Source organism: Vipera ursinii, assembly GCF_947247035.1.
Source record: "Vipera ursinii genome assembly, chromosome: 1".
In the NCBI taxonomy this organism is placed as follows: Eukaryota; Metazoa; Chordata; class Lepidosauria; order Squamata; family Viperidae; genus Vipera; species Vipera ursinii.
In genome coordinates this window covers 352538495-352551146 of record NC_139512.1, presented here as the reverse complement: position 1 = coordinate 352551146, position 12652 = coordinate 352538495, and the positions used below count along the sequence as shown (strand labels likewise).

Sequence of the window (12652 nt, the reverse complement as noted above, 5' to 3'; positions counted from 1 at the left end):
ACAGATGCGGGGAGTTGGACAAGAAACAGCTGATCGCATGTTTTTTAAGTTTAGGAACTAGGCACAGGGTTCATATCATTTTCAGAAATTATGTGTGACGCTAGACAGTAGCTGATGGTTCTAATGCACTTAACTGCTACGTCCCTTGACACATTAAAAAAAAACAACCTCCTGATACAGCTCTTGAAGAGAAAGTTGATAGAAAGTGTGTGTAATCAACGGAACTAATCACGTCTCCGGAAAATCAACGAGACAATAAAATATTAAAAACGCACGCAGGGAATAATAGTTAACTGCAACTAGTTTCATTTTAATCCAATCAATTTCAGTATTATTACGGGTAGCCCTTGACTCACAACCAAAACGGAGGCCACCGTTTTTGTTGCTGAGCGAGGTAGCTGTTAAGTGAGTTTGCGTCCCATTTTACGGCCTTTTTGGTCATGGTTGTTAAGCGAATCACTCTAGTTGTGAAGTGAATCATGCAGTCCTTAAGCCGTTTCCAACTTTCCCCATTGATTTTGCTTGTCGGAAGCCAAATGGGAAGGTTGAAAATGGCAATCGTATTAACCTGGGGCAGGGGTAGGCAACCTTGGCTCTTTTATGACTCGTGGACTTAAACTCCCAGAATTCCTGAGCCAGCATGGCTCAGCATGGAAACCTCTCCCTTTCTCCTCAGCATGGCTGGCTCAGGAATTCTGGGAGTTGAAGTCCACGAGTCATAAAAGAGCCAAGGTTGCCTACCCCTGACCTGGGGCATTGCAGCCATTGTATATGTGTGAGTTGGGCAGCCATATGCTTTTGTTGTCCTGGCAAATAGATGGGGAAGAAATGGAGGTAGTGACAGATTTTATTTTCCTGGGCTCCAAGATCACCGCAGATGGGGACTGCAGCCAAGAAATTAAAAGATGCTTGCTCCCGGGGAGGAAAGCCATGGCAAATCTAGACAGCACACTAAAAAGCAGAGACATCACCCTGCCAACAAAAGAGTGTATAGTCAAGGCCATGGTCTTCCCAGTTGCAATGTATGGCAGTGAAAGCTGGACCATAAGAAAGGCTGAGTGCCAAAGAATTGAGGCCTTTGAACTCTGGTGCTGGAGAAGACTCCTGCGAGTCCCTTGGACTGCAAGGCAATCAAACTGATCAGTCCTAGAAGAGATCAACCCTGACTGCTCTTTAGAAGGCCAGATCCTGAAGCTAAAACTCAAATACTTTGGCCACCTAATGAGAAGGAAGGACTCACTGGAGAAGAGCCTAATGCTGGGAAAGGTTGAAGGCAAGAGAAGAAGGGGACGACAGAGAATGAGGTGGCTGGATGGAGTCACTGAAGCAGGAAGCGTGAGCTTAAATGGACTCCAGAAGATGGTAGAGGACAGGAAGGCCTGGAGGAACGTTGTCCATGGGGTCGCGATGGGTTGGACACGACTTCACAACTAACAACAACAACAGCATGCTTTTGTTGAGTGAATGAATGAATGATAAAATGCTGGGTTTCCAAGTGCTGCAAATTTTGATCACATGACCTGTGGGGGATGTGAGGACTGGTTACAAGTCATTTTTTTCAGTGCCATTGTAACTTCAGACGGTTGTAAGTCAGGGTCTACTTGCAATGCATCGATTCCCTGCAAAAAAAAATAGGGAAAAATTCCGGGCTTGTAAAACCTCTCTGTAAAGTAATCCATACTTATGTTCGGGAGGGAAAGCATCCAAAAAACTTTAGTTTGAGAGTCTTAATTACCAGGTGGGCTCATTTTGAGAGAGACAAGACCCTCTTGAAATTAATTTACTGATTGACTTTTGGATTCAGATTCATAAGCCAATGTAGACCTCCCAATATGCTAATATTTTTTATTTTATTTATTTTAATTCCATTTATATCCCGCCCTTCTCCGAAGACTCAGGGCGGCTTACAAGCTTAGCAGTAGCCTTCATTCTATGTATATGCCTGCTTATTAGGGCTTTCACACACACCCCAAGCGGAATATAATATAATATAATATAATATAATATAATATAATATAATATAATATAATATAATATAATATAATATAATATAATATAATATAATATAATATAATATAATATAATATTATAATATAATATAATATAATATAATATAATATAATATAATATAATATAATATAATATAATATAATATAATATAATATAATTAATATAATATAATATAATATAATATAATATAATATAATATAATATAATATAATATAATATAATATAATATAATATAATATAATATAATATAATATAAGTCTCCCAGTGTTGAGCAAAGGCATTTGGAGATTTCGTAGGAGAATCTGAATGCCCTGATGTATGGCAAAGACTCCATCTTTGATTGGCTGTGGTTTGTCAAGACCTCCACTTGTATCATTTTTAAAATGTTTATTAAATTTATATGCCACCCATCTCACCATTAGCAACTCTAGGTGGCATATAAATTTGGTATTAGCATAGTACAGGGGTCTTCAAACTTGGCCCTTTTAGGACTTGTGTTCTTCAAGTCCCAGAATTCCTGAGCCAGCCTGGCTCAGCATGGAAACCTCTTCCTTTCTCCTCAGCATGGCTGGCTCAGGAATTCTGGGAGTTGAAGTCCACAAGTCCTAAAAGGGCCAGGTTTGAAGACCCCTGGCATAGTATTTCACAGTTTCTTGCTAAGGATCAACCACGGGGCATATGAAACCCACCTGGCCTCAGCTGATGGTTCTCCCTTTCTTTGATTTTCCTTTCTCCTCCCCATCAACTTGATTCCCACTATGCTTTTGTGCAGCTGGTAATCAAGTATCTTGGTTACAACTCCTTTTCCTTAGGTCAGGGGTGTCAAACTCAATTTCAGTGAGGGCCGCATCAGCATTGCGGTTGCCCTCAAGGGGCTGGGTGGGCGTGGCCTGGGTGGGCGTGGCTAGAGTGCGTATGGCCTACTGGGTGGGCGTGGCCAGCTCTACATCGTTCGCATCGAGGGTGCCTATGGGGGCCTGGGCAGGAGTGGGACAGATCTGAGGGTCTCTGGCAGGAGGAGGGTCTCTGGGCCAGGGCCAAGGCAGTGGGGGCCGTTCCCTCACTCTTTCCAGGATGGCTTCATGGGCCGCATGAAACCACTTCGCGGGCCGGATCCGGCCCCCGGGCCTTGTGTTTGACATGTCCGCCTTAGGTGGATGAGCAAGGATAATAACAGCATGGGCAGCCCACGAGGTGTTTGTTTTGGGCATTAGTGTCGAGCATTGAGGAAAAATGGGGATCTAGAAGCATTCCTTTCTTCTCACAGTTGAGAACTCCTCTGTTCCAGATTCAAATCATAGCACAAATGAGCAAAGTCCCTATAAAGCTGAGTAAATATTTTAGCCATGAAACTGAAAAAAATGAGTATTCTGGTGGGTTTTTTTTTAAAATCCCATTTTATTCCTCTTTCCATCTACTCTGTTCAAAATTCTGAACTGAGGCAGTGTTTGAAATGCTGAGTTGCATAAGGAGAAATTCTTTTGGTGCTGTCGGTTAGGCACATCGTATGAAAATGCATATTGGATTGGAAGTGAAAAATTCTGCTGGGAGTAAATAAATACTTCTCAACTTATGACCACAATTGGGACCAGAATTTCTATTGCTAGGCAAGTTCAGTTGTTAAGTGAGCCCCATCTGATTTCATGATCTTTTTGCCATGGTTGTTAAGCAGATCGCACTGCAGTTGTTAAATGAATCATGAAGTCATTAAGCAAATCTGATTTCCCCCATTGAGTTTGCTGGTTGGAAGCCAGCTGGGAAAGTCGCAAATGGTGATCACATGACCCCAGGATGCTGCAGCTGTCATAAATACATGCGGTTTGCCAAGCACCCAAATTTTCATCCTGTGACAATGGTGAATGCTGCAACAGTCATAAGTGCGAGGACCGATCATACATAACTTTTTTTTCAGTGCTGTAGTAAATTTGAGTGGTCGCTAGATGAATCATTGTAAGTCAAGGACTACTGCACCTTATTCTTGCATCTGTTCATTTAGACTTTTGAAGAAGACCGTGCAGTAGATTCATTCATAGGTGGTCACCTCATGGGTAGAATACGGTCTCTAAGATGGGCAAGTGGTTTGAGTTTGCCTTGTGAGGCAAATGGTTTGTGGGTGTCTTAATCTCACTCTTTTTATCCCCTTTTGGAGTCCTTATTCAAAATAAATGTGCCTAATTCCTCTCCCTCTTTTCTTCTGTTCCATATAGTGACGGATGTAGAGCTAAAACGGCTGAAAGATGCCTTCAAGAGGACCTGCGGACTCTCGTGTTACATGAGTCAACAATGCTTCATTCGGGAAGTTCTCGGAGATGGAGTTCCTCCAAAAGTTGCAGAGGTAATTTTCTCTTCCCACCCTCCCATCTCCTGCCCCCCACCCCCAAATCCACCCAGTGCAGAAATCGGTGTTTTAAAACAATACCAAGTGAAGGAAGCATTTCACGAAGGATATATTGAGGCACAGGGCCAAAGCGGTTTCCCCGTCTTTTTGATGGCGCTGGGCACTGTTCAGAGTTGAGTAGCTCAAGGACAGAACGGATCCCCTTGCTTTCTTGTACGTAAAAATAATTTATTACCCACATTTGCCTGCCAGCTGGCAGCAGGGCTGAATTTGAAATACTCATTAGACTTACTGCCCTGTGTGCAGGTTACAGGTGGGCTCAAACGTTAGTCAAACCAGTTGAGTTCAGATCTCCGGAGAAGGTCTTTCTTCGTTCGCATCAGAATCACTTACAAATTACAGATGTGGTGGCTCAGTGGGTTAGGACGCTGAGCTTGTCGATCAGAAGGTCGGCAGTTTGGCGGGTCGAATCCCGAGTGCCGCGAAACAGAGTGAGTGCCTGTTACTCGTCCCAGGTTCTGCCAACCTAGCAGTTCGAAAGCACGTAAAAATGCAAGTAGAAAAATAGGGACCACTCTGGTGGGAAGGGAACAGCGTTCCGTGCGCCTTTGGCATCTAGTCATGCCAGCCACATGACCACGGAGACATCCTCGGACAAAGCGCTGGCTCCTCGGCTTTGAAACGGAGATGAGCACCAGCCCCTAGAGTCGGAAACGACTAGCACGCATGTGCGGGGGAACCTTTACCTTTACCTTTACCATTCAACACTGAGTGAATAAAATAGATATAAAACAGGTCATAGAAATATAAAAAGGTAAAGGCTTCCTTGACGGTCGTGTCCAACTCTAGGGCACGGTGCTCATCTCCTTTTCTGGGCTGAGCCTTGGCTGAAAACATTTTCCGTTGGTCATATAGCCAGCATGATTATAGGCTGAGGCACATGGAACGCTGTTACTTTCCCCACTGAAGTGGTACCTGCTAACCTACTTGCGTTTGCATGTTTTCGAACTGCTAGGTAAGCAGCGCCCCCGTCATAGAAATATAAAGGTAAAAGTAAAGGTTCCCCCGCACATGTGTGCTAGTCGTTTCCGACTCTAGGGGCCGGTGCTCATCTCCGTTTCAAAGCCGAAGAGCCAGCGCTTCTCTGAGGACGTCTCCGTGGTCATGTGGCCGGCATGACTAGACGCCAAAGGCGCACGGAACGCTGTTACCTTCCCACCGTAGTGGTCCCTATTTTTCTACTTGCATTTTTACGTGCTTTCGAACTGCTAGGTGGGCAGAAGCTGGGACGAGTAACAGGTGCTCACTCTGCTACGCGGCACTCGGGATTTGATCCACCAAACTGCCAACCTTCTGATCGACAAGCTCAGTGTCCTAACCCACTGAGCCACCACGTCCCTCATAGAAATATAGCCCATATATAAAGTATGTAATAATAATAATAATAAGTTGGAAGGGACCTTGGAGGTCATCTAGTCCAACCCCCTGTCCAGGCAGGAAACCCTATACCATTTTAGTTGTCCAGTCTCTTCTTAAAAACTTCCAGTGTTGGAGCATTCGCCGCTTCTGGAGGCAGGTTGTTCCACTGGTTAATTGTTCTAACTGTCAGGAAGTTTCTCCTTAGTTCTAGGTTGCTTCTCTCCTTGGTTAGTTTCCCTCCGTTGCTTCTTGTCCTGCTTTCAGGTGCTTTGGAGAATAGCTTGGCTCCCTCTTCTTTGGGGCAGCCCCTGAGATATTGGAACACTGCATGTAGAATGAATAGGATTAAAACTAGATAATGTTTGCTGAGTATCGGGCCACGTTGACAGCATTTTCTTTCACCAGCCAGAGGTCTCCCTCAGTAAATATTGAAGGACATTATATAAATGAGATGCATTGTTCTTCTCCACATTTGCCGCAGAGGATCTTCCGTAGGAAAGCCCCATTTTCTTCAGTTGTCCTTCGATCTTCCTACCCCGGCACACAGTCTGTTTAGCGATTTGTTTAGCGATTCTGGAGAGCGTTACGACATTGGATTGTTGCTTAACTGTGTCAGCTTTGTCCTGGATTTTCTTTACCGGCACAACATAAGAGACTATGAATTGATCCTTTATTTGGCCTTTTGTGTCTTGGCTTTAGGGAGCACTATGTGGCTGGCAAGACTTACATTTGATTGACTGGTTAGTTCTCTCTACCTGCTACTTGACGGGATATTTCTGTCGAGTCAAAAATGTGATCTCACGCAAGCTTGTTGCTTTAAGTATCACGGGTCAATTATAACCTTACGTATTTTGTGCCTTTGGGGATTTTGTTTTTATTTTTTTTTATTTTTTGTATTATCTGACTGTCAGAGAAGGCTTTTCGATATCGTGATGGTTAATTTTCTTATATACTCAGCTTACGCTGGGGAAAAGTAAATCCTCCAGGTTTAGAGCTGTAGAGGATTTGAAGATGTGTTCTAAAGGGCTAGGTTGGTCTGTCACTCTGGTCACTAAAGGTCAACACCAACTTGATGGCGTATAAGCAAGCTTCATGATTCTGTGTGAGTCATTTTGACCATAGCTCCATAGGTGTTACCATTCAGTGTAGATAGAAGAGAATATTTGTAGCTCAGGGTTGAGCTGTGGGGTACTTGGTGTGCTCTGAGCTTGGTTGTTTTCTTGCAGACATTTCAGGACCCAACTAGGTAACATCATCAGTGCTAGAAGGGTGTGGGGTTTCATCTACAAATGGCTTGCCCTGTCAGTGTTGGTGGGAGTGTTCTTGGTGATTCCTTGATTAGGCTATTACTTACTGTTAGCTTATTTGTCTGAATTGGTAGTTCCTTGGTTAGGTTATTGTTTCCTTTTTGATTGTGACCAGCCCAGCAGCGGCTAGAAGACTACTCATGTTACTAGGTGGCTGTGGGATATGGATCAAAGCTAATTTGTGTAATTTTCATTCCAAGAATCTGCCTTATTTTTCCTTTGCTCGCTATGGCTACTGTAATCAGTTTTTTCTTCATTAGGTAAAGGTAAAGGTTCCCCCGCACATGCGTGCTAGTCGTTTCCGACTCTAGGGGCCGGTGCTCATCTCCATTTCAAAGCCGAAGAGCCAGCGCTTGTCCGAGGACGTCTCCGTGGTCATGTGGCCGGCATGACTAGACGCCAAAGGCGCACGGAACGCTGTTCCCTTCCCACCGTAGTGGTCCCTATTTTTCTACTTGCATTTTTACGTGCTTTCGAACTGCTAGGTTGGCAGAAGCTGGGACGAGTAACAGGCGCTCACTCTGTTTCGCGGCACTCGGGATTCGACCCGCCAAACTCCCGACCTTCTGATCGACAAGCTCAGCGTCCTAACCCACTGAGCCACCACTCAGTGGGTTATTAGTGGGTTCATTAGTGGGTTCATTAACTAACCCTTTATTCCTGTTGCATTCACTTAATTCTCCACCCTCGTTCTCGGGGTTCCTGCTGTGCAACATTTCTTTGATGAAGCAGATAATTAATTCTAATCCCATCTTTCCTCCGCTGTCTCCTGTTAGTGTGAGCCCCACTTAGTAGCCCAGACCAGGAAATCAACTCAACAGGAAGGGTAAAACTTGCAAGTCTGATTGTACATATTGAAAGAGGGGGTTCTTGGTGCTCTCTGACCTTGGTTGTTTTCTTGAAGATGTTTCATTACCCAAACTAGGTAAGATTGTCAGTGCTAGAAGAGAGTGGGGTATAGTGGCTTGCCCTATCAGTGTTGGTAGAGTGTTCTTGGTGGTTCCTCCCAGCTATCAACAGGCACGCAGAGATAAAGAACATCTACATATCATTCAAAAGAGATAATCAGAAAGCCAAAAAAAGGAAGCAAAATGATCAAAACACCTCCTCGCCAGCAATCAGTTTCCAGATAAGCAGAAATTAACATCAAGATTGATACTGGATCAACTATCCATGCTGATCAGTGCCTTATTTACTCATTTCTAGCTTTGTCCAGCCTGTTTTGGAAGCTTGGATGTAACTCTGAATGCCTTGAAAACATAATATCACTTATAGTAATAGCACTTAGACTTACATACCACTACATAGTGCATTACAGCCCTCACTAAATGGGTTTACAGAGTCAGCCTATTGCCCCCAACAACCTGTGTCCTCATTTTACTGATCTCGGAAGGATGGAAGGCCGAGTCAACCTTGAGCTGGTCAGGATCGAACTCCTGGCAGTGAGCAGTGAGTTAACCTGCAATACTGCAATTTAACCACTGCGCCACCATGATGAAGGAGAAGTCCTCGACTTACAACCATCCGTTCAGTGACTGCTCAAAAGTTAAAATGGCTCTGAAAAAAGTGACCTACGACTCTTTTTTTCACTTTTACGACATTGCGGTATCCTTGTGGTCACATGATCAACATTCAGAGGCTTGGCAAATGACTCATATTGATGACGGTGGCAGTGTCCCCGGGGTCACGCGATCCCCTTTTGCGACCTTCCGACAAGCAAAGTCGATGGGGAAGCCAGAGTCACATAAGAAGCATGTGACTAATTTAACAACTTCAGTGATTCACTTAACGACTGTGGCAAGGAAGGTCATGAAATGAGGCAGAACTCACTTAACAACAACTGTCTCGCTTAGCAACAGGAACTTTGGGCATGGGTTTACCGTGAGCGAGTTGGGTAGCCTTACAGATTTTCTTAAATTCTGAAATCTTACGATTTTATTTAAAAAAAAATCATTAAAAAAACAGTTTAGGGTGGCTGATGCTAGTCGTTCCCTATTTTCTCAGTGCCGTCTTGAGCAGGGCTTTTCAACCAGTGGTACGGGTACCACCTGTGGTACATTGGCACCTGGCAGGTGGTACACGACCATCCTAGAACAGTAGTGCTGAACTGGTGGCAGCACCGCACAAGCACAGCAGAGGTTATACGTCTTGAGAATTCTCAGGAAGCATAATCTCTCAAAGGACCTGTTGTTGGCATTCTACCACTGTACCATAGAGAGTGTGTTAACCTATGGTCTCTGTGTGTGGTTTGGGAGTTGTACAGTCAGGGAAAAAACAATGCTGTCCAGGGTCGTAAAGTCTGCAGAGAGAATAATTGGGTGTACTCTTCCTACTTTAGATCAAATCTGTGCCAAATCTGTATAAGAAAGCTGTGGAGATTGTGCAGGATTGTACGCACCCCGGAAATGATCTCTTTCAGCTTCTGCCTTCTAGCAGGAGGTATAGGGTCATAAAGACCAGGACTAGCCGCTTGAGAAATAGTTTTTATCCAAAAGCGGTTTTGCCTTTGAATGCAGCAGAATGCAGTTTCTGAGAGAACTTCTGTATTTAGTTGTTTAGAGCGTTAGAGTGTTTCTAGGGGTTAAATGTGTATATGTGGGGGTGGGTGGTATGTTGATATGTGTTTTTGTTGGCTTTTGTGGGGCTCATGTGGATTTTTCAATTTCGTTGTTCTGTGTGGGACAATGACAATAAAGATTATTGTATCGTATCGTATCGTATCGTATCGTAAGCGAGAGAAGGCTGGAGTTAGGCAACTGGTGGTACTCAGATGTTGCCCTATCCTAAAAGTGGTACTATGGGTGAAAAAGTTGAAAAGCCTTGGTCTTGAGGGCTGCAAATAGAAAACAACAACAACAACCAAACGGCTTGCATAAATCCAGACAGAGAGCAGATAGTGGCATCATTTAAAATAGGCATTGTGGCACCTGCTGACTTGCTGATTGAACCACTTGCTTATGAAAGTCTCTCTTCACTTTCCCCGCCCCCCCAGCTCCCAATTCTGTCTAATTCTCCCATTCTGGGGAGCATCCCGCTCAAGACAGACAAGAGAGCACAGCTGTTTCCACATTTCCAGTCCTCACATTCTCCTCCTGCTGAGAAAATTTTTTACTCCTTCTTTTGACGGATGGACGTAACAGGAAGGACAAAAGCGCAGTTTTAGTTCTGGAGCCAAATTTGGAGAACTCTTCCTCCCCCTGGCTCTGCCAGTTGGTTTTTGGGCCCCAATCGAGCTATTGGATTGGAAGGAGTCAGTGGATTAAGACCGTAGTGGCGAACCCGTGGCACGCAGAGCCCTCTCTGTGGGCACGTGCGCCGTCGCCCCAGTCCCAGGCCTTCAGCTGGTTTTGATAAAACCTTTTCGCTTTAGGCCTCCATTGCCGTGTGCAAAAAAAAAAGGCAATCAATTTAAACTTCTAGCGGGGAAAAAAAAAGATCTCGCAAAGTTGGAATTGATTGATTGAACTTTTTAGTCCCACCCAGTCTGCCGTTACCACCGCAGCCATGCCCACCCAATGGGCCACGCCCATCCCACACCTGACGATACATAAGTGGTTTTTGGGTTGCAGTTTGGGCATTTGGTCTCTAAAAGGTTGGCCATCACTGGATTAAGAATAGACTCCATCTCTCTTTGGATCGAATCAGTCACTCTGAATGCAACCTGGCTGGCTGGGAAATTCTAGGAGCTGAAGTCCACGAATCTTAAAAGTGGCCAAGCTTGGAGACCCCCTGATCTAAAGCCACTTGCTAACTTCTTATGGTCCTGGAGAAGAATTTAACAGAACGGATAGTGTTCAAAAAAGGTGTGAGAAAAACGTAAAAGCAATTTTGAAAGCTATTTCAGTGGGGAAGAAGGGAATGTGTATATATCCAAGTATTGATTTTTCTGGTATGAATGATTAAATGTCTAGGCATCTCCCATTAAGTGAATTCAGATCTAGGTATGGCCTATTTACTTCTGGTAAAATAGACTTAATGATTTTTTTTTCTGTCACTGCAGAAACTATTATTGATTAATCTGTCAGCATTTCTTGCAGATGCTATTGTGTGCGTGTCCAGCAGTAAAGATTTGAAGTGGGAACCCACATATGAGTGCAATGTAGGAATTGGGGGGTTGTGAAGGAGAGTGTATAAACATCAGTTGCACGTTAGTCCTGGTAAAGGGCACAGGTGTTCAATTTTTATAGGCCCAATTAAGTTTGCAGACCTCATGATTTGGAGATGGGTTTTGAAAAACACACAGATATTGTCAGAGAGGGCTAAAAGTGTAGCCATACCTATTGTTCCTCAAGCTACAAGAAACAAATGCAATATTTTACAAGCTCTGTGTCTGATTAGCTAGGTTTTTACTCTGAAAGCTAATTATCATAAATCATTGTGTGTAAATGTCAGATAAAATCTGAGATCTTTGCAGCAGCAGTTAAACTGTCTTTAATACAGTGAATCGCTTTAATCCAAGAGCCAGTTTAGTTAACCGTTTAAGGCACCAGGCTAGAAACTGGGAGACTGGGAGTTCTAGTCCCACCTTAGGCATGAAAGCCAGCTGAGTGACCTTGGACCAGCCGCTCTCTCTTAGCCCAACTCGCCTCACAGGGTTGTTGTTGTTGTGGGGAAAATAGGAAGAGGAAGGAGTATTACATATGTCTGCAGCCTTGAGTTGTTCGTAAAAAGAAAGAAAGATGGGATGTAAAGAATAAATAAAATTGTGGAAGCAAATAATCTTTCGGACTCTAATTAGATTTAACAGTATCTTCATTGGTGTATACACTTACAGCCCTTGACTTATGACCGTTTGCTTAGCGACTCTTCGAAATTAGGATGATGTCGGGGAAAAGGGACTTGCGACTGATCCTGACACTTACGATTGCAGCAGCATCCCTGCAGTCACGTGATCACGATCCCGGGGTCTTGGCAATGGGCTCACATTTATGGCAGTTTGCAGTGTCTCAGATTCACACAATCACTATTGGCAGCCTTCCCAACCTGCATGCGACCAGGCAAGTTAGTGGGGAAGCCAGCAAGGAAGTATGTCTCACTTCATGACCAGGACAAAAGAGGCCATAAAATTGGGTGCAGTCATGTGATGCCCCATTAAAATGACTGTACCTCTTCACAAGAAATTTTCCAGTCCCAATTTTTGGTGGTTAAGTCGAGGACTACCTATGGATGAATGTTGAGACTCTAGAAAGGGTACAGAGAAGGGCAACAAAGATGATTGGGGGACTGGAGGCTAAAACATATAAGGAATGGTTGCTGGAATTGGGTATGTGTAGTTTAATGAAGAGAAGGACGAGGAGTGACATGATAGCAGTGTTCCAGTATCTCAGGGGCTGCCCCAAAGAAGAGGGAGTCAAGCTATTCTCCAAAGCGCCTGAAGGCAGGACAAGAAACAACGGATGGAAACTAGTCAAGGAGAGAAGCAACCTACAACTAAGGAGAAACTTCCTGACAGTTAGAACAATTAACCAGTGGAACAACCTGCCTCCAGAGGTGGTGAATGCTTCAACACTGGAAGTTTTTAAGAAGAGACTGGACAGCCATTTGTCTGAAATGGTCTAGGGTTTCCTGCCTGAGCAGG

The 12652-nt window shown here is 44.1% G+C and overlaps 1 protein-coding gene across 3 annotated transcripts in view; it reads left to right on the top strand.

Annotated features, from left to right (window-relative positions):
* USP32 (ubiquitin specific peptidase 32) overlaps window positions 1–12652 on the top strand; it is a 206079-nt gene that overhangs the window by 66137 nt on the left and 127290 nt on the right. For all 3 annotated transcript variants that reach the window (XM_083379651.1, XM_083379650.1, XM_083379649.1), the window contains exon 2: window positions 4218–4345. In XM_083379651.1, coding sequence (XP_083235777.1) covers window positions 4218–4345 — 128 coding nt within the window. The remainder of the gene's footprint in view (window positions 1–4217; window positions 4346–12652) is intronic.